This window comes from Myotis myotis, unplaced genomic scaffold, assembly GCF_014108235.1.
Source record: "Myotis myotis isolate mMyoMyo1 unplaced genomic scaffold, mMyoMyo1.p scaffold_m19_p_4, whole genome shotgun sequence".
NCBI lineage: Eukaryota > Metazoa > Chordata > Mammalia > Chiroptera > Vespertilionidae > Myotis > Myotis myotis.
In genome coordinates this window covers 105,596,676-105,618,736 of record NW_023416346.1, presented here as the reverse complement: position 1 = coordinate 105,618,736, position 22,061 = coordinate 105,596,676, and the positions used below count along the sequence as shown (strand labels likewise).

At 37.1% G+C, this 22,061-nt stretch overlaps 1 protein-coding gene across 1 annotated transcript in view; it reads left to right on the top strand.

Annotated features, from left to right (window-relative positions):
- Nucleotides 1–22,061, top strand: part of CFAP47 (cilia and flagella associated protein 47) — a 469,227-nt gene that overhangs the window by 360,675 nt on the left and 86,491 nt on the right. Inside the window, 5 exon segments of the mRNA XM_036304204.1 lie at nt 2,333–2,488; nt 5,315–5,415; nt 11,478–11,653; nt 15,632–15,739; nt 19,969–20,077. Coding sequence (XP_036160097.1) covers nt 2,333–2,488; nt 5,315–5,415; nt 11,478–11,653; nt 15,632–15,739; nt 19,969–20,077 — 650 coding nt within the window.

Below are 22,061 nucleotides of genomic sequence, written 5' to 3'. Positions count from 1 at the left end.
GTACCTTGGTTGCAGGCAACATCCCCAGTAGGGGGTGTGCAGGAGGCAGCTGACCGATGTTTCTCTCTCTTTCTCATCGATGTTTCTAACTCTCTATCCCTCTCCCTTCTTCTCTGTAAAAAAATCAATAAAATATATTTTAAAAATAAATAAACAAATGAAAGTGTCCTTTCAATCTATATATGTAAAAGGCTAAATGACCAGCCAACCAGACAGTAGGTATGATGCACATTGACCACCACGGGGCAGACGCTCAACACAGGAGCAGCTGAGCAACAGCAACTTTTCAGCGTGCCCTCTCCCACTTCAGGACACCTCGGAGGATATTGGAGAGTTGGTTTTGGCCTGATCCCCATAGGCTAGGTCAAGGGACCCACCTGCTGGAGGGACCCCACTCACTCTGCAGATGCCCTTCGAGCCCTGGCACCGCCCAGGTACAGCTGGCCAGGGAGGCTGGCTCCAGGGCATGTCTGGCCCGTCTCACCCAGTCCTGCCCCACCAGCCACCTTCTAATTAATTTCCTTTCAATGTGCACGAATCCATGCACCAGGCCACTAGTTAAAACACAAGCTACTAAATTGACCTATAATTGCTTCCATAGTTCTCTTCATCCATTTCCTTTTTCTTAAGATAAGTATTTAATTTCTCATTTTGCTCTATAATATATGGTCTTGTTATACTCATATAGGGCTTTTGAATTGTTTTACAAATACAAATACTTGTCCAACTTTTCTTTGTTAAAGGATAATAAAAATGTAGTAGCATTTAAATGGATGTATTGGAGGAAGAAAAAATATGCTGAGTAACTAAATGGACTGAAGTGAGAAAGAATAGAGAATGTGTCCTTTTCTTGCGAGTATTTCATAGTATTTGAAATATTGACCAGGTTTCCTTATTCAGTGCACACATATTGTTTAACATATGTAGTGTTATCTAAATAAGTTTTATTTGATGGAATTGTTTTCTTAGTTTCCTTTTCAAATGCTTCATTGCTAATATATAGGAATTTAACTGATGTTGTATGTTGATTTTATATCCTGCATATTATATTGCTGCATGCATTAATTAGGTCTGTTTTTTGTGTAGAATCAATAAGGCTTTCTACATATAAGATTGTGTCATCTGCAGACAGAGATGATTTTACTTCTGCATTTGCAATTTGGATGCCTTTACTATATCTATATATATAAAAGCCTAAGTGACTGTTACTACTAGTCGACTGATCGACTGGTCAACCTGTCACTATGATGTGTACTGACCATTAGGGGGCAGATGCTCAACACAGGAGCTTCCCCCTGGTGATCAGTGCACTCCCACAGCCAACCTCCTTTGGCTGTCCAACCTCCTGTGATCCCTACCCCCTGCCAACCAGCCCCTATTGGCCCCAATTTGAACTGGGCAAGACGGCCCCAATCACCGGCTAGGCTAAGGGACCCCACCCGTGCATGAATTTGTGCACTGGGCCTCTAGTCTTGCATAATTGCTCAGGTTAGAAATTCCAGTATTATGTTGAAAAGAAACGATAAAACCAGACATCCTTGTCTTGTGCCAATATTAGAGAAAATGTTTTTAGTTTTTAACCATTGAGTATAATGTTAGCTTGTGGATTTCTCATATGTGGCCTTTATTATTTTAAGAAAGTTTTCCTATTCCTGTTTTTCTTTTATCATGAAAGGCTGTTTAATTTTGTCAAATATTTTTTATTCATCAATTGAGATAATCACGTGTGTTTTATTTTCTTCATTCTGTTAATGTGGTATGTTATACTGGTTGGTTTTTGTATGTTGTACCACACCCCCCACACTTATTAAGTTTTCTGAAAAGTGATACAGTTCTATTATTTGACACATTTAAAAAAATATAAGAAAGCTATTTAAAATATAATTTTAATGAAGATTTTGAGAAAATTTTCTTGAATTCACTAAATTGTTCTGTACCACCATCAGATTTAATTCTGATACTAAAATCTAGAATTTATGTTTGGCTTTGTTGTTATTAGTTTCAAGCTAGAGCAACTTTTTTTTTTTTTTTAAATATATTTTATTGATTTTTTCAAGAGAGAAAGGGAGAGAGATAGAGAGTTAGAAACATCGATGAGAGAGAAACATCGATCAGCTGCCTCCTGCACAACCCCCACTGGGGATGTGCCCGCAACCCAGGTACATGCCCTTGACCGGAATTGAACCTGGGACCTTTCAGTCCGCAGGCCGACGCTCTATCCACTGAGCCAAACCGGTTTCGGCAGCTAGAGCAACTTTAATATCTGAAACCGACCTTCATTTTAAAAAACTAATCCCTGGTTAATCTGAAATTTTGTACCTATGTGTTGTAGGTAAACTTTCATTTTCCATTGAAAGCAGTCAAGATGGTGATTCTGAGAAAGAATCAGATGAAAATCAAGGTCAACATGAAATTCAACATCAGGATGGAATATCTTTTTTTAAGAAATTGTCAGAAAAATCCATCAAGCTTGATACGGCAGGCTTAGGTAAATTTATTATTATGAAGTTTCATGACCAGCATTCATAAACTGGTTTATGAGTAGATACTTTACATTCATAATTCATATACAAATGTGTTGCACATATTTATCAGACTTTTATTGTATTATTTTAATATTAAATTTATGTAGTTTAATTTCTGGATTTGTTTTGCTGTTAACCGTAATAGAGTATAACCCTTCAGCTTGAAGGCTGCCTACTCTTTCATAAGTGAAAAAATTCATATATATTTATGTTATTAAACAAAAACAGCAATTAATTTCTGATAAAATATTAATGAGTATATTATTTTAACAATGTAATATAATTTTCTTCAATATAGGGTATGATAGTCTTTCTCATGCAAAAGAAAGCAAATGCTATTGTTTTTCCTTCCTATTTTATAAAATTTTATTTGCATGTTAATAAACATCATATCTTTTTAGTAGGAATTCAAGGGAAAATGAGATGGTGGAGTGTGGGAAAAGACAGGGGAAAATTCCTGGAGAATGGGGGAATGAGTTTTGTTATGTGTAAGAAGCAGGGACATAGGAGACCATTAGAGAAAACTGGATCATCAGGAGCAAAGTTGTGGATACAAACTTATCCCAAAGAAGAAATCTTTATTAAATGAATTCGTATTTAGTCAGATTCTTCAGAGAAACAGATACTACCATAATATTCTAATATAATGTAATATATTATAAATAGTGGTATTTTAAGGAATTGGCTAACATGATTGTGGGGACTGGCAATTCCAACATCAGTAGGGCAAGCCTTTCTTACCTAGAAAATTAGGTAAGAGTTGCTACTGTAGTATTGTGTCCAAATCATACCTGGCAGATCAGATGGCTACAAGCTCAGGCAGGTTTTCCATGTTCCAGTCTTAACTAAGAATTGCTTCTTCTTCAGCTAACCTTAGTTTTTGCTTTGGGAGGAGGCCCACCCATGTTATGCAGGATAATCTGCTTTACTCAAAGTCTATTGATATGAGTTATCATCACATAAAAAAAAAACTTTCACAGCAGCATCTACACTGTTATGTAACCAAACAACTGGACACTATAGCCCATCCAAATCAACACACACACTTAACCATCACAGGATACATGGATTAAAAGTGACATTTAGTCAGTATTCAAAATACCTTGGAAAGGGAAAAGCAGTTGGAGTCAGTTAGGTCATTGCAACAGCAAATGGTGTTTGAAGTGAAGAGAACAATGTATTTTACTGTAGTGATGTGGACAGAGAAATACCACTGGAGATGGAAAACATTTTAGAAACTAGTATTATTTGACAAAGGAGATAGCAAGAGAGGATTGATTTAAAAAAAAATAACAAGGTTTGTTATATTGGTGAATAGAGAAATATTCAGATAGAAATTTAGAAGTATCTTGATTTTGTTAAATTAACATTTGTTAAATAGTGCCCTAGAGTGTCAGATGGTAGTGAGTCAAGGTTTAAAGACTGCAAGGGAAAGTGAAATAGAGAAGTTTGTTACTCACAGGTCCTGGAGGAGGTACTCTAACTTCCTCCAGGGTCTACAAGGTGAGATCCAGGCAGAAAGATAGGAGGGACCTGGGTACATGCCTTTATTAGGGTTTTTGAATTGAATGTTTTGTGGTTCCCAGGCTAAGGCCAGTTTGGTCAATTCAAACCAAAAACAGTGGGGTTTTGGTAAGCTTCCTAGGGGTCTTATCTAAGGGGCACACAAGGGGACAGCCCTGGGAGGTTGGAGAGAGTACTTAGACCAAGTGTGGTTGTGCGAGTCATATTATGAACTTATATTTTCTTGTGACTCTGCTGGGCTGCTTTCTAAGTTATGCACTTTGGAGAGAGAGGGGCTAGTGTTGCTTCAAGGTTCCTGCAGGCTGCTTGGCCACACAAAATGGAAGTGGAGGCAGTAATCTTGTGAGGTAGTTTAGTTAAACTCAACAAGAAGAAATAACTTGGGAGATTATAATGCTTAGAACAGTTTTGTGTTTTCTGATTTTGATGTGACAGTAAACCATTTACATGGCAATATTCAGTCAGCTGTTGAATATTTGGAGCTGGACATGGTGAAAAAATAATAAAACGCGTTGTAAAAGTTTAGGGATTCTTCAGTAGGAATCATTCAGATGAGGCAAAGAGCAGATACCTGTTGTAGATGGATTATGCTACAATTAAGCCCTTATCAAAATCTAAGGCACAAGAACCATGAAGGAAAACCAGATAAAAGTGTTTAGAGGAGTTTGAAAGAAAATCAGAATACTATCATGTCATGGTAATGGACTCCAATGGAATGCTATCTAATTTTAAAAATCTAAACTGCATGATGACATGTTCAGTTCTTCAGATAGGCCTTCACATATCATGACTCAGACAGGATTAACCTTCTATCGCCTATAATAACGTGGGTCTCTTTCTTTCTGATTGCTCAGTAGTATATTTTGTTTCAGTTATGCAAAATGAGTAGTAAGTTCTGGAGATATAATGTACAATGTGATTATATTGAAAATATGATAGTGTATGCTTGAAATTTGCTTAGAATGTCTTCTTAGTTATAGACATCTTTCTTTTCAGAACTATTTTCTCTGTGAATTCATTGTGGACTAAAGCATTGGAAAAATCCATAAAATATACATGAGCTAAAAGGGGAAAGACTTTGCAGGATAGGGCTTCCCTTAGCACTCACAAATAGTGATGAATTCACCTTCTTACCTCCCCTCAGCACTCTTGACAAATGAGCCCATCAAAAAGAGTTTGAAAATGATATCTGTTCATGTTTCTCAAATTTTATGTTACATATGGTGTTCTGAAACCTATATTAAGAAATGAATTTTTTTTTCCAGATGATGATGATGATAGCACTATACAAGTCTGGTATAATCTTGAGATCCATATCTATCCTGGGAAACCTGTAAACATTATTGAAATTAAATGTGTTGCTATGGTAAGAGCCCATTAAATGGTCATAGATTTTGCCTTTTTGCAGGTGATCTTTTGATTGTAAACTTAAATTGCTGTCCTTGGAAAAAACCATATTATTAATACTCATGTTTGGATAAATTATTCATTTTTTAGAAATTTTATTTTTAAATCCAGTAAAGTGTACCTTGAAAGCTTATGGTAAAGATTTTTTTAGTTTTGTGATATCTTATAGTGGCTGCACTGATTAGCATTCTACCTGAATGATTTAAGAGTTACTAGAGCAAACTTAACCTTCGCCTTTATGCTTGCCCTCACATGTCTGATAAAAGCAGCAGTGTGTTTTCAGACTTTTTCAATACTAATTCTTCCTGGTTTTATAACAGGAAGAAAAATATTTGGAGCAACAGACATAGATTTAGGGTCTTAAGTAATAGTGACTAAGAATAGGATTTGTTTTATGTGAATTATTAAAGTGTTATTAACTCCATGTCCAGGATTACTTAAGAGTCAAATATTGAGAGTCTTGGTTTAAATGAAACACGAAGACAGTATTAATTGCTGTTAATCATGTTTTCATTCCATTTAATTTCCTTATTGTTAGTATTCAATACTTAAATCTGTGATAAAGATTATTTTTATTTTTAAATGTGAAGATAGATTTTTTTGTTCAATTGATTATTTAGAATCTTGAACTTTTGCTCCATCAAATATAAAATAAGGAAAGACTTAAAGCACTTTTAGTCTACAAATCAATTATTTGTCCATCTGATTTCTGGGTAAATTTCTACTGAGGCAAAGAAAATGGATGATTAAACTGTTGAAATGTACTCAAGTGTAAATTGCAAATGGAGTTTCTTCTAAGTGGAAAATCATTTAATGTGATGATGTTGGGATCATTTCACTTCATGAAAATATCCAATATCTGTGACCCTATTATCACTGCAGAATAAAATCTTAAAGGTTATTTTTAAATGATATAATTTTAACTATGAAACCACTTGCTGTGGAAAATTGTTACTAGATTAAAAGTCATCTCTTTCTCAGAACACAGGAGAAAAAATACTCTAAAAATGAGACCAGGAGAAATTGGAACCATGAGGTGGTACCTCAAAAAGGGGAAGACATTGGCTTCCTTATTAACCATATGTTTAAAATAGGGATAGAGAGGAGTAGAAATATGCAACACAAACTAGCAAATATAGATGCAATTCTAAAATAACAACCAACTGTTGCATCTTCTCATGAAATGGTATATAAAGTGTCATTTTTTGGAAAAAGTTATTAATCCGTCAAGAAAATACTGGTAGAAATTGAGATTTTTATAATTCTCAACTTCTCAAGGTGAAGATTGTCACACAGGTTGAGAAACACATACCGTCACGGTACTTTATATGGATAGGTAAGAAGACTGAGCAAAAAGCAAAAATAAACCATCACCTGTCTCTTTTAATGCACATAAAGTATGTTTTCATTTTTCTGAGGTTGGTTTTTTTTTTTTTGGTGTTTTTTTATAATCGTCATCTGAGGATATTTTTCCATTGATTTTTAGGAAGAGTGGAAGAGAGAGGGAAAGACAGAGAGAAACAGTGATGTGAAAGAGACACAGATTGGTTGCCTCTCGCACGCCCCTGACCACTGCCTGGGTGGGGAAGGAGCCTGCAACCAAGGTACATGCCCTTGACCAGAATCAAACCCAGGACCCTTTGGTCCACAGGTCAACGCCCTATTCACTAAGCCAAACCAGCTAGGTCTGTTTTCATTTTAAAAATTAAGATTTATATATACCCATTGAGGAATATATTGCTTTCATGAATAATTTACTTTCAAATGGGCCCTTTTCAATTTTCCATAAAGGACTTCCCCCTCCCCAGGCAATAATTCCATTATTATTATTTAATACCACAATAGGGTACCAATACCTCTTCTTATTTGTATAATATTTCAGATTATTATCAGTTATACTATTGTTTTTACGTGAATATTTGGCATAGTTATTTCAGAAAGACATTGAAATAATTTCCTCTCAAGGTCTACATGAAAATGCAAGTTTTGAGCCCCCATTCTATTGAGTAGTTTTATATTACAGTGCGGGGGCAAAACTTAGCACCATCAGCTGATACATTGCTCTTTTTCTCACTATAGACAGGTATTCTGTACTAATTAAATGTTCACTTTCAACTGAGTTTGGTGAGGTGGAGTCTTTTTCCACTAACTCTGTCCACATAAGCTACTAATAACAGTGATAGTGTTGCCAAGGTATTAAGCTTTGCCACCTTTCTAATAGTAATTGCCTAAGGTAAAAATGTATGAGTTATTGCCCCAGCAGCATGGCTCAGTGGTTGAGTGTTGACCTATGAGCCAGGAGGTCACTGTTCGATTCCCAGTCAGGGCACATGCCTAGGTTGTGCGCTCGATCCCCAGTGGGGGCCATGTAGGAGGCAGCCAATTAATGATTCTCTCTCATCATTGATATTTCTCTCTCTCTCTCTCCCTTCCTCTCTGAATTCAATAAAAATACATATCTATATATTTTTTAAAAAACGTATGTTATTAATTCATGAATATGAAGATTTAGTTGGTAGAGATGATATGGGTTATTTTAAACTAGAGGCCTGGTGCACAAATTCATGCACCAGTGGGGTCCCTTGGCCTGGCCTGTGGGGATCGGGCCGAAACCGGCTCTCCAACATACCCTAAGGGGTCCTGGATTGCGAGAGGGTGCAGACCAGGCCAAGGGACCCCACTGGTGCACGATCACAGGAGGCCTCTAGGGCGCATCTGGCCCATTTTGTCCAGTCCCAATCCACTAGACCCCAACAGCAAGCTAACCTACCAGTCGGAGCATCTGCCCCCTGGTGGTCAGTGCACATCATAGCAACTGGTCGGATGGTCAAACGAACAGTTGGACACTTTCCATATTAGGCTTTTATATAGAGAGATAATCCCATCAAATAAACTTTTTGTGCACTTCTTGAAGAAGATATTTTCTAAATACTTTCTGAAGTACATTAAAACTATTGTCCTCATCTATATATTGTTCCCTAGTAGTTTTGACTATAGTTGCTGTTTTTGCTAAACTTCTGAGTAATATTTAACTTAAACCTTAAATCATCAGATGTGGCAATGGAGCTTTCAAGATGCTAAGCCATCTCTAATTTTCTATTTGCTTCTCAACTTTTGTTACATTAAACCCAATTTCCACATCTTCCCTAAAGATGAATGTATGGTTAGAATCTCTCTAAAATAGGGTTTGTGTAAGAAATATTTAGACTCTGAGGCACATAAATTTGTTTACTTCTTACAGCAGGTTCCAAAAGTCATATTCACAATAAACAATAATTGGTTGCTAGTAGTTCATTTTCTGTTGGAGTAAAGTATTTAGGATTTCTTTTGGAAATTTTAACATGTAATATCTGCTATTTCATTTTTTTTAACTCAAAAATTTCATGTATGTCATATAATTTGGCTGTGGGAGAATGATGAGAGTAATCCACTATCTTCCCATTGATGCTCAATAATTCCAGTATAGCAATGGGCTATATTTTTTGAAAACAAAACTTTAGTATGCGAACAAAATTTTGTATGCTTTAAGTTTTAGATCAGTCGTAGCCTTCATAATATTTGCTCTGTAGTTGGTGATAATTATGTGAATCTTTCTTTACTTATTTTTTCATTCTGTAATAACCTTCATTTAAATTCACTCTATTGTTAATGGTGAGACCTAGAAATATCTCCACAAGCTAGTAAGAGAGGAGCATCGTGAAAAGCACAGTTAATCCACGTGGTGTCACATATAAAAACATTAATATAAAACACGTGAGTTAGCAACCTTTTTCAATAATGTTTTAGTTTAAAATTTTAGCCTTCTTAGATAGATAGATAGATAGATAGATAGATAGATAGATAGATAGATAGAGAAAACCTATAACCTATGTTAAACAACTAAGTAGGAATGTACTTCCTAGGTATTGGTCCTTGCAACTAGATATCTTTCTATTGTCACTGTATTTCATACTCCCCTCCCCCCGCAACCCCACCACAAGGTTATATGAAATGTCATAATACATGTGAACAAACCTTTAGATGCTACAGGAGTTTTCAGGTTTTTACCAACTCCTTAGTGCCTACCAATGCATCCTCACCCCCACGTTACCCCCTATCTGGCATTAGGCATTAGCATCCACCTCTTCAATCTTTGTGTCTCAGATTGAGTGGCAGAGAATTGGAGATGGGGGGTGGGAGGCATGACTTCAGTAGGTACAGTGACATATAGGTGGCAGTAGCAGAGGAATAACAATGGTGCTTCTAATTTGTAATTAGACTTTGTTTATCTGAGTTCTGAACTGTTGGCACTGAATTTTCAATTTAGGAAAATTACTGAGACAGATTAGAGTTATCACTTCCTCCAAATTAAATGGTACATTTCAGAATACCCTTATGAATAGTTTATTTATTGACTTTAATGTTTTAAAATTGAGAAAAATTAAAATTGAAGATTTCCTCAATAGTATACCTCACTTGTGTGTTTTGGACCTCAGAAATAATTTCTTCATAATGAATTTATGATTCTCTTCTGGGAGAGGATATGGTAAAAAAAAATTCTTCCTATTAGTGCATATTGAATTGCTATTGACACAATTAAACTTTTATGAGCCAAAACATAGTCTTTATTTTCTCAGACCTATTGAGAGTAGGAAGTACGAAGTTTTCAGTGCAAATACTCAGTGAATTAAATTTTTCCTGCCAGAAAGTGTGTGAATGTAATGTTTATTCACTCATTTGTTTATATAGAGGTAATCAAGAAAATGTTTGCTCCATGGACAAAGCTGCAATGTCTATCTTAAAGATATATTTTGTGAATAACTAATTCTCTCCCCATCAACACCTGCCCCCCATCAGCTTAGTATTAGGTTTTTGTGGTCACTCCTGTAATGTGACTTGACAAATTTCAAAATAGCTCCATGTCCTAAAGTACATCCATTAACAATTTTTAAAAATATGTTTTATTGATTTTCAGAGAGAGAAAGGGACATGGAGAGAGAGATAGGAACATCAATGATGAGAATCATCAATTGGCTGCCTCCTGCATTCCCCCTACTGGGGATGGAGCCTGCAACCTGGGCATGTGCCCGACTGGGAACTGAACCGTGACCTCCTGGTTCATAGGTTGACGCTCAACCACTGGGCCACACCAGTCAAGCCCCATTACCAATTTTTAAATTGTGACCGAAATGTCCAACATCCTCCTTTTTATTAGGTTAAGGCATTCTAGACAGCTGAGATATATCCTATCTATTATTCACCTTTAACACATTTGCTTCAATTAATGGCTTTTACTGTAGTGGAAACCGTGGCTGTCATGGGATGAAATATAAGTTATTAGCTAGAATAGAGGGTCAGAATGAAGACCAGGAAATGTCTTAGAACTTGAAGAGTGCCTTCCATGGCTGAGTGTGTAGCCGGGAGGTCAGGACAAGAGAAACCAAAACAGAAGAAAGGAATCTAGACAGGAAGGTGGTCATATCATCAGTATAATTTGACTTCTTAGTTCAGAATGTCCTCACTGCTTGATTTTAATGTGCAGAGCTACTTAAAGTATGTCCTCTAGATCAGCAGCAGCAGCCACAATGTTTTAGAAATATAAGTTTTCAGGCTCCATCCAAGATCTACTGAATCAGAATCTGTGTAGTAGGGCCAATAATCTGTACTTTAGCAACCACTACAGGTGATTCTATTGCATTGCTGACACTTGAGTACTACAGCTAGAGGAAATAGATAAGTAGACCTCATATTAATAATGGTACTGAGGAAAAATATTTTTTAAATGTAATTTTGTAGTGCCCTTAGCATTTAGCTAAACAGATCTTTTGGAGTAGTTACTGAAAAAATAATGTTACCATTTACCAAGACTAATTAAGGAAAACAAAAGATTAAAAGCAAATGGGATGCATTCAGTACTGGACCAAGGAGAAAAAGAAAACAAATGGCCTTATATTGTATCAAAGTTTTCTTTGTATTTGCTTCCATAGAACAGTGACTCTATGCTGACACTAAGAGCTGATTATATTTATTCTTTAATTCTAGGAGACCATTTGTTTTGAAATACCTCTCCGTAATGCCAAAGAGACAACTCTTCAAATAGAAGTGCTGTTATCAAATCCTGCCCTTAGTGGAATCAAGAAATTTGTGCTGAATCCAGAAGAATGTATCGACTATGCATTATGCTATACTCCAGCGGCTACAGGCTGTAGAGAGGAAAAGTATGGCATTATATTTTACTAGAGGCCCGGTGCACAAAATTCATGCGCGGGGGGCGGGGGGGGGGGTCCCCTCAGCCCAGCCTGCACCCTCTTGCAGTCCGGGAGCCAACCATTAGCCCAGCTTCTGGCTGAGTGGCGCACACTGACCACAAGGGGGCAGCTCCTGCATTGAGCATCTATCCTCTGGTGGTCAGTATGTGTCATAGCGACTGGTTATTCCACTGTTTGGTCAATTTGCATATTAGCCTATTATTATATAGGATTTTTGATTTTTTTTATTGTTGATTTTTTTAATTAAGCTTTTAAAATGATTATTTGTTTGCTGTAATCATTTAGATTACACTTGCTCATAGTTTTAGGTTTTTAAAATACCATTCATTTATAAAATGTACTAATTTAGAGTTAGCACTGTTTTACCCAATGCAAAATTATTATCTTGGGGAACAGCAAATTAAATAAGCCCTAAATTACTCTTTATGTACCCTCTTTCATTCCACTTTTCACTAACCAAAATTTTCTAGGTGCAAAAAATTGAGTCAAATGAAAATGATTACACAAGGATTAGGGGTTAAAGTTTCAATTTTCTTGATGAAATTAATTTACATTTTATATTTGCAATTAAAAATAAATCATCATGCAAAACAAAGAATATTAAATTAAGGGTATTATACTATGCTAAATATATGCACAGATGCTTCTTACGATGGGATTTACTGGTATTTCCCAATAAACCCGTTGTGAGTTGAAAATAGTGTAAGTAAAAAATGCTTTTGTTATACCTAACCTACCAAATATCATAACTTAGTCTAGCCTACTGTAAGTGTGCTCAGAACACTTACATTAGCTTACAGATGAGCAAAATTATGTAAAACAATAAATAGTATTAGTTGTAACCAGGAAAATATCAAAATTAAAAATTTCAATTATGGTTTCCACTGAATGCATTTCAGTTTTGTACCATTGCAAAGTTGAAAGATAATTAGTTAGACCATTTAAGTTGAATCATTATAAGTTGGGGACCATCTTTGTGCACGCACATCACAAACATACACCAATATATACACATATTAATAGTGCAATGATAAGTGTTTTTATAGCATGATAATTATGAAAAACACTAGAGGCCTGGTGCACAAAATTCGTGCATGGCTACAGTCCCTGGGCCTGGCCAGCAATCAAAGTGTGAGTGTCTGGCATGGAAGGGCTGACCTCTGGGCCCTGGGCAGCACCTGGGCCCCAGGGCCCCTGTGCGCCGCCCTCTGCCTGAGTCATGGCACCCAAGTCCCCATGTGGAGATGAGGTGAGCATGGCTGGATGCCGTGAGCCGGGTCGCAGCATGGGCCTCTGGGCCACCGAGCAATACCACACAGAAGCTGGTTGGGCAGCACACTCTCTCCCGGCTGGATTCACAGACCAGCTCTTGTGTGAACCCACGGGGAGTCCGACTGGCCCCTGCAGTCCCGGCGGCTACAGCCCGGCTCACCCGGAAGACGCCATGCAGGTATGGGGCAGGCTCCTTGCGGGTGCCCAGCATCTGTGTATGGGGGCTTCCCCAGTGTGCAAGCTCTGGTGTTCCAGGGGAGGGTAACAGGGGGAGTGAGAGCGAGCTCAGCAAACACCCCACATTCTCACCGCACCTCCATCCCCGTCACCCAAGCCCCCAGGTAGCCAGTGAGAGGTTGCAGTGCATTGCTGATGCCTGCCATGTTCTGTGCCTCCCCCTGGTGGTCAGTGCACATCATAGCAAGCAGCTGAACTCCCAGTTGAATGACCAGCCGAGGGAACAATTTGCATATTATACTTATTACATAGGATAGTACTGTATACTAAGTTACATGCATACACAAACACATAACCTTTATGTTCATGACTAACTCAATTAGTTTATAGTAAAACTAGTGGCCCAGTGCATGAAATTCGTGCACAGTAAAAGGAGATTAATTAGCCATAACTGGTTTGGCTCAGTGGATAGAGCGTCGGCCTGCGGACTGAAAGGTCCCAGGTTCAATTCCAGTCAAGGGCATGTACCTTGGTTGCAGGCACATCCCCAGTAGGAGGTGTGCAGGAGGCAGCTGATCGATGTTTCTGACTATCTCTCTCCCTTCCTCTCTGTAAAAAATCAATAACATATTTTAAAAAAATAAATAAATAAAAGGAGATTAATTAGAGGAAAGATTTTAATATTGCTATTTGCCCTTTCTCTATAATAGAAGTTTCAGAGATGAAAGAAAATAGTAAAATGTATATGAAAATCTTCCTCCTGTCAGAGCCTGGGGTGCATCACGGGACCCAGAGTCAAGTCCCCGCCCACCCACATGCGCCTCAAAATTGCGCAAGACCCAGACCTGGCCGACCCACCCCCCCAGTTGGGCTAGATCCAGACCCGATCAGTCCCACCCTTGTCAAGCCCCACCTGGCAGGGGCGCAGCCTCAGGTCCGCTGGCCTGGCGCCAGGGCAGGGGGCATTGCCTGAGGTTTTCCATCAAGCCCTGTGGGTGGGGGCATGGCTTGAGGTCCCTGGCCTGGCTCTGTGATGGGGGGAGTGGCCTGAGGTCCCCCGTCAAGCCCTGCTGGGCAGGGGGCACAGCTTGAGGTCCCCCAGCCTGGTGCCAAGGCAGGGAGCATGGCCTGAGGTCCCCTGGCTTGACACCAAGGTGGGGGGCATGGCCTGAGGTCCCCTGTCAAGCCCTGCTGGGAGGGGGGCACAGCCTGAGGTCCCCGGCCTGGCCCCAGGTTTGGGGGCATGGCCTGAGGTCCCCTGTGAAGCCCCACAGTGGCGGGCAAGGGGACGCAGCCTCAGGTCCCTGCTGATTGCTCCTTAAGGCTCATTACGGGAACTTAGACTCCTCTGTGGGTGCAGCCATCTTGTTTACGGAAACCCCGCCTCTGCTGTGGGCGCCGCCATCTTTGTGGCGGAGTGACAGTCAATTTACATATTCCCTCTTTATTATATAAGATAATCAACTTGTTTCACAGTAATAGCCCATTTATTTACTATAGTTTTAAAGACTAGACTTAGTATAGTAAGTATAATGAAATGCATTAGTTATTCCATTAAAATTACTTTTGCTAGTTTATATGCTCTTTCAGAGTTAGAATAATTCTTATTTTAATGAATGATGATTAAATAAATATATATGTGAAATTTTAGAGGATAAAATTTTTGTACTTTGAAGCAGAAATAAAACACATATTATAAAAGATACCTTCTTGATAGATTACCATTGTAAATGTGGGCCAGTCTCCTCTCTCCAGTGTGCTGTAAACACAGAATGAATCTTGGATTTTCTTTATCAGCACACGTTAGAAGACATAATTTGGGGTAATACTTATTGACTGCTTACTCTGTTATCATCACTGGGGCATGTATTTTGCATACATACACACATAAATTTCTCATAGTAACCCTGATAGAGTAGTAAGAATAATTGCTCCCATTTTATAAATGATGAAATTGAAGCTCAAAATGTTAAGTGACTTGTTCAAGTCCGCACAAATAAAAGAAGAGCTGAGATACCAGCCCAGTTATACTGTCACTTGCTCTGTCACTGTCTCCCCCATAGAAGAGAGCATGTTGATTATAAAGGAAACTGTCCAGAGCTGCATGTCACTTCATAGCTTTCACATGAAAAAATACATGTGTTTAATTGACAAACTAACTTTGATTTAATCACACTTTGAAAACAGAACTTTTCTTATTTTAACTTCTGTAAGGTATTTGAATTATTTAGGTTTAAACATTGTTCATTGATTTAACAGGCATTTTGATTAAGCAGATGTTAATAATGGCACTGTTTTTTTTTTTAATAATGAGATGATTTTCTCACCAAAAATGAAAAAAAAAATTAAATATATCTATAATGAGAGTAGAATGTGTCACAGAGTCATTGTCAAATATTGTATTTGGGATATTTTTTTCTGCCAAATTTATTATACAAACTAAAGTGACTGATAAATTTTGTATATTCTCTCCACCAGCATTATTTTTCAGCCTGATAAGGTTCTAGAGTTCTGGTATATACTGAAATTTACTGTCGAACTCCCAAATCCAACCAAATTGCCAGAAATGGTGTGTGACCTTGGAAAGTAAGTTCTATTTAGTAGATATAATTATTTCATGAAAGAAAAAATTCATCTAAAAGTGTTATAATATGTTTAACATTTTAAAAAAGACATGAATATGTTTTTAATTGCTTTTCTTTTCCAGGAAAGGTTTGATATTTAAAGTACCCCATGGAACACTTCAGTGAAAAAACAAAAATCAAGTCAGGATTTAGGAGGGAGAAGCTTTTACTAGGAGTGATTATTGCAAGTGAGGGAAAGAGACTACAGAAATAGTTGTAGGGGACTATTGCAGTAGGGAGAATTCTCTGATCTCTGAAATATGCAAGTGTCTCAAAATCAAATAGAAAAAGCTTTTTACTTTATAGGGTAATGGAGGGGCAAGTGGAGAGAGCTAAGCAGAATCTTTAGAAGGAAAACTAGACAAGGATGGGAAAATGACCAGTGGGGACTGATCGGAAAAGCATCTCACTGGAATAAGCTAATTCACAGGAAAAGCCAAGAACAGAGAAATGTCCTTTTTTCTTTTCTTTTCTTTGTGTGTGTGTGTGTGTGTGTGTGTGCTTGCTCAGTTTTGGAGACAGCAGTGTTCAGGGGGCTGTAGGAAAGAGAGAAGGCGGACTGAAGTTTGGTCAAGGCAAAGCAGAGGGTAAGCAATAGGCAACTGAAAATACTTGATCACGTGGTTAATACTGTAGTCCCTTGAAATATGGCCATTTATATTTAGGTGGTTGAGTTCTTATTATATGTTTGGCACTGAGTTTGGTGCTATTACATAGGGATAACCAAGTCACAATTTCTGCTAGTAGGCAAATCAGTGCCTTTTCATCAATTTTTCTCCCTAAGCACACCAAAAGAGTGTTTTATTCTCCTAATACCAGACCTTGAGCCAAAACCTCACTGCAAGTGATTTATTAAGGAGTGATCCAAGTTAGCAAAATCAGTAAGAGAATAGGGCAAGTGGGATAAGAAAAGAGAAGCTCAGCAAGGGTATGATTTCAAGTATAGTCCCAGACTTTATCTGATCCTGCAGAAAGTCCTGGAGCATAAATCACATCTCAGAATTGGTCTTGTCATTGATGCCAAGATGCTGGGCTTTTGACTCCCATACTAGTCACTATACAGTCCTTAGGATGAGCTATAAGCTCCCAGATACTTCTCCTGTAAGGTTGAGGAGGCTCCAGGACCCAAGGGTAATCATCTGAAGGTCTCACATGGAAGATGAACAGCAAGATTTCAGAAGTTGGGTGATGGGGGCAGAGAGCTGGTAAAAATCTTCAGGAACCAGGTGGGATACCAGCAGTATCTACTACAAGTTATTTATAAACTTATTTCTAGTTTTATATATTTTTCTAGTTTTAAAATAAATGTTAATAGAGGTAAACTATATATATGTATAAATAATTATTAATACATGTAAGACAATTTTGTGAAAATATTTGTCTCACAGTTTTACAATCATGATTTTTTTATTTCATTAAAACACACTAGCCTTTTCTCTTTTTAGGTCCTTGTTATTTTTTAACATGTTTTTTTAAAAAATAATTTCTTTTTCTCCAAGTCATACTGTGTATAATTAAAAGACATGATATTTAAAGATGTTTGGTGGTAACTATTTATTTTTTTAACCAGCCTTGTTTTGGATTCTTATCCCCTTCAAAATTTTCAGTTTTTCATTGTACCCAGTGTCCTTAAAATTCTTAATATGTTGGTATGGCTCTATTTTCACACATTTTTCCAGGTATTTGAGGTCTCTTTCAATATGGCAACAAGTGACATAATTTTTGTTTCTGGAAATCTCGACTTATGCCATCTCTCTATTTTCTCTCTTCTCTCTTTCTACATCTATGTTTTGGATTTAGAACTTGGGGACTATTTTGATAATGTTCTTACTTTTTTTGTCTTTTCTCCCAACATTTGTATTTTTGCATTTAGACATATTTGTTCAGTTTTATAGTCCAATCTTTTTGTTGAATTTTCATGTCAGCTATCAACATCCAAGACCATTTTTTATTTCTGTTTGTATTAGGATGCTTCTTTTGTTTACTTAAAAAATGTAATGTTCTCTTCTTATTTCATGTTTGTAATATCTTCTCTCTATCCCTTAAGGTATGAATGGTCATTTTAAAAAACCATGGACTTTATCTTAATGTTTTTGCTTTTTCCTGTTAGAAACTTTATCTGATGCTTATTTTACTCATATTTATATGTGAGGCTCTAAATTGATAGTTGGGCCTTATTGACCTATTCATGTTGTTCTGTGTCCTATTCCTCATTTGAAAAAACATTCCTTTTTATTTTGATGAACCTTTTTTCCAGGTTTTGTCTAATATGAAAAATGTTGTTTATAACATTGTATATGCTTTTGTTGCACATTTGTGCTCATTTCTGTTATGTAAACAATTTAAATTTGGTGGTTAATGACAAAGAATTTGAAATTGCTTGTACCTTTTTATACTCCTACTAAAGGCCTGGTGCACACAAAAATTTGTACACTCGGGGGGGGGGGGGGTCCCTCAGCCCAGCCTGTGCCCTTTCACAGTCTGGGACCCCTCGGGGGATGACCACCTGCTGGCTTAGGCCCACTCCCCAGGGGATTGGGCCTAAGCTGGCAATCAGACATCCCTCTGGCAGCCTGGGAGACCTCGGGGGATGTCCACTTGCCAGCGGGGAGCAGGCCTGAGCTGCAGTCAGACATCCTTAGTGCTGCTGAGGAGGCGGGAGAGGCTCCCACCACCACTGCTGTACTGGTACCCATCAGCCTGGCTTGTGGCTGAGCAGAGCTCCCCCTGTGGGAGTGCACTGACCACCAAGGGGCAATTCCTGCATTGAGCGTCTGCCCCCTGGTGATCAGTGTGTGTCATAGTGACCAGTCATTCCCAGTTGTTCTGCTGTTAGGGTCAATTTGCATATTACCCTTTTATTATATAGGACTAGCCACAAATGAATTATATTTGCTTCATACCCTCAAAAACATGGGTATTGTAAAACTAGTTTTAACCTTTCTAGTGCATTTGAAGTGGTACCTCAGTGCACTTTTAGTTTGCATTTTCCTCATGATTAATGAAGTTGACTCCCTGGTCATATATTTATAGATCATGTTGATAGTCTTTTCTTTCAATTACCGTTTACATTCAGTGTTATTTTGTATTAGTTTCAGGTGGACAGCACAGTGGCTGGACAGTACTGGTTTTCATAGTGCCTATACCAATCTGCATTTCATCAACAGTGTGTGACTGTTCCCTTTTCTCCACATTCTCACCAATATATATCTTACTTTAAAAAAAATATTTATCCTACCAGGTGTGAGGTGATTTCGCAGTGTGGTTTTGGTTTGCTTTATATGAAAAGGCATTAGAAATGATGGTGAATTGAGAATTATGAACCCTCTTGATTATTACTTGCTTTGACCATAAATACCAGCCACATTTTGGGGGAGGCAGGTTTATTTCATCATCAGTTTGTATTTTCTTGATGTAATGGACAGAACTTTGTTAATTTGTTACTTTTTGTTATTATTTATATACTATGTTAACTTTTTTGTCTGGATTTAACAGTTATAAAGTAATTTGTAAACATTGCTCCTAAAACTGGAATATGTTCCAGTACCCAATGTGTAAATACCATTGGTGTAAAAATATAGAGAAGGGATCAGGGATTATCTAATTTAGCAAAATGTCATTAGTTAATATTTGATGATTCTTATTTTGAAACTCATACAAGTTGTATTAGCTTCCTAAGCCTGCCATAACAAGTACCATAAACTGAGTGGCTTACGACAACATAAGTTTATTGTCTCACAGTTTTGGAGGCTAGAAGATTGAAATCAAGGTTTCAGGAGGACCATGCTTCTTCTGAGACCAGTAAGGGAGAATCTTTCCTTGCCTCTTCTGGCTTCTGGTGCTTGCATGCAACTCTTGGTGTTCCTTGCCTTATGGATGCATCGCTCCAATCTCCACCTCCACTGTCACCTGGCTATCTTCTCATGTGTCTTCATATCATCTTCATATAGGGACAGCAGTCATACTGGATTAAGGGCCACCCTATTCCAGTATGACCTCATTTTAACTAATAACATTTGCGACAACCCGATTTCTAAATAAAGTCACACTCGGAAGTATTGGGAATTAGGACTTCAATTTATCTTTTTGCAGCATGCAATTCAACACATACCAGGGAATAGTAATCAAGTTTATAAAGTTAACATTGAATAAGTTTATGAACAAGGTTACTAGCTTTGTTTTTCTTCCTAGGTTTATCATTCAGAACTTTCCTTTAACTAATCCTACACATGAAACCTTAGAATTGCAAGTAAGAAACAGTAATCCTGATAATTTCTTCCTGGATTCTCAGAAATTACTGGTAAGTATATTCAGAAAGCCAAGTGTCCTATCACCACCAGAACATCTTCCAATTCTGTTTTTCGGTCACCGTGGGATATGAGCATTTCAATTATTAATGAGGTTTCAAATGTCTAAAAATTAAAAATGGAATTTTTATAAATATATATCCCCGACTTTAATTTATCAAAAAAATATAATGTTCATATATATTTTTGAAATTATATATGCCAGATTCATGTTCATTATCACTGAATTCTAAATAAATTGTGCTTTATTTGTGACCAAATTGGTAATCAGTTTTTGCGGTAGATTATCAGTAATGTGATTTTGACTCAACAGTCATGCTGTGTTTCCAGGATCCCGAAAGGCCAGTTCCTTTCCAGCATACCACCCCTCCCCCACTTCCAGATAGTGCTGACAGCTCTTCCCCTCTCCTCTTTTCTCTGCCCCATTTTCCCATTCCTTGGTCCCTGGAAGAGAGTAGAGCCTCTCAATGAGCCTCAATCACTTTTTTTCCTCCCCCACTAACAAAATAAGATCTGAAGGTTCACCATCAGTATCTACATTTGCAAAGAATATATCAAATATGTCTGTGAATGTCAAAACCATGCTTTCAGCTAAGTTTCAAAATAATCATTGCAATAGATTATTCTCTTCAGAGGACCTCAGAGTGAATCATGAAGCCCTACTAAGTAGCTATGGTATTTAAATAAAGGCTTTTACTATTTGCCTTTAAATGGTTGTTTAAAAATCTGTAATGTGATTTTTAATCTATATCATAATACCTATCTCTCATCAATCACTGGTTGCCAACTAACAATATCATGATGCGAAATTAGTAATTAACTGTCATAATGTGTCACATTAGATAGCACTATTATTTTGCTAAATTTGATATATATGGTAATCTTTAAAAAGTTATGTTAAAATATACACACTTATATTACTTAATACTGTATTTTCCATAAATTAAAATGGAATGGAATGTTCAGGATATAATTGAAAAATAACAAATTTCTTATTAGAAAGTGCTTTTTGTTGTTGTTTGTTTTTTTAATCCTCACCCAAGGATATGTTTATTGATTTTAGAGAGAGTGTAAGCGGAAGAGAGAGGGGGGGTGGGGAAATATTGATGTGAGAGAGAAACATTGATTGGTAGTCTTCAGTATGCAGCCGTCCAATCTACAACCTAGGTAGTAGTATGTGCCCTGACCAGGAATCAGCCCAGCAACCTTTTGGTGTATGGGACAATGCTACAACCAACTGAACCACTGGGCCAGGGCAAAAGTGGTGTTTTTATATCCTTTATATCACTACTTGTACAGAAGAATGTAAATTGTGGTACAAGGGAAAACAAATACAACATATTGCAGATGCCAACTTTATTACATAATGCAAAATATGGACTCTGCTTTAATATTTCCAACTGTGTCTTTCTATTTCATTAATTTTTATTTTTATACATTTATCAAATATTAAGTATGAAACAAGCAACTAATTTCAGTGTTATGAAATGACTCAAAAATATACTTATAAATTTACCAAAAATAATATTGTAGAACAAATTAGGAGAACACATGAATGTTAATGGTAGTAAATGGAAAGAATATACGTACATAAAACTTCACTTATGGTTTTGTTGCATAGTACTCATGTTTACACAAGTAGGGATTTTAAAATATTGATTATAGCCCATAAATGCTTTAATAAATAAGCATTGATTGATTACCAATGCAAATAATGATATAAAAAACTTGCTTTCCTCCAATGATATATTATGATTTTTTTTAAAGGTATAAAAGTTGAAAGAATAATACAACGCACAAACTTGTACCTTCTACTTTGTTTCTTATATTAATGGTTTGCCATATTTCTCTCTTCTTTCTCTTATATTTCTTTTTTTTTCTTTTACTCTCATTTAAATTGGACATTTTCCATTTAATTTTATTTTTTAATTACATTTTACTTTCAATATTATTTTGTATTGGTTCAGGTGTACAGCA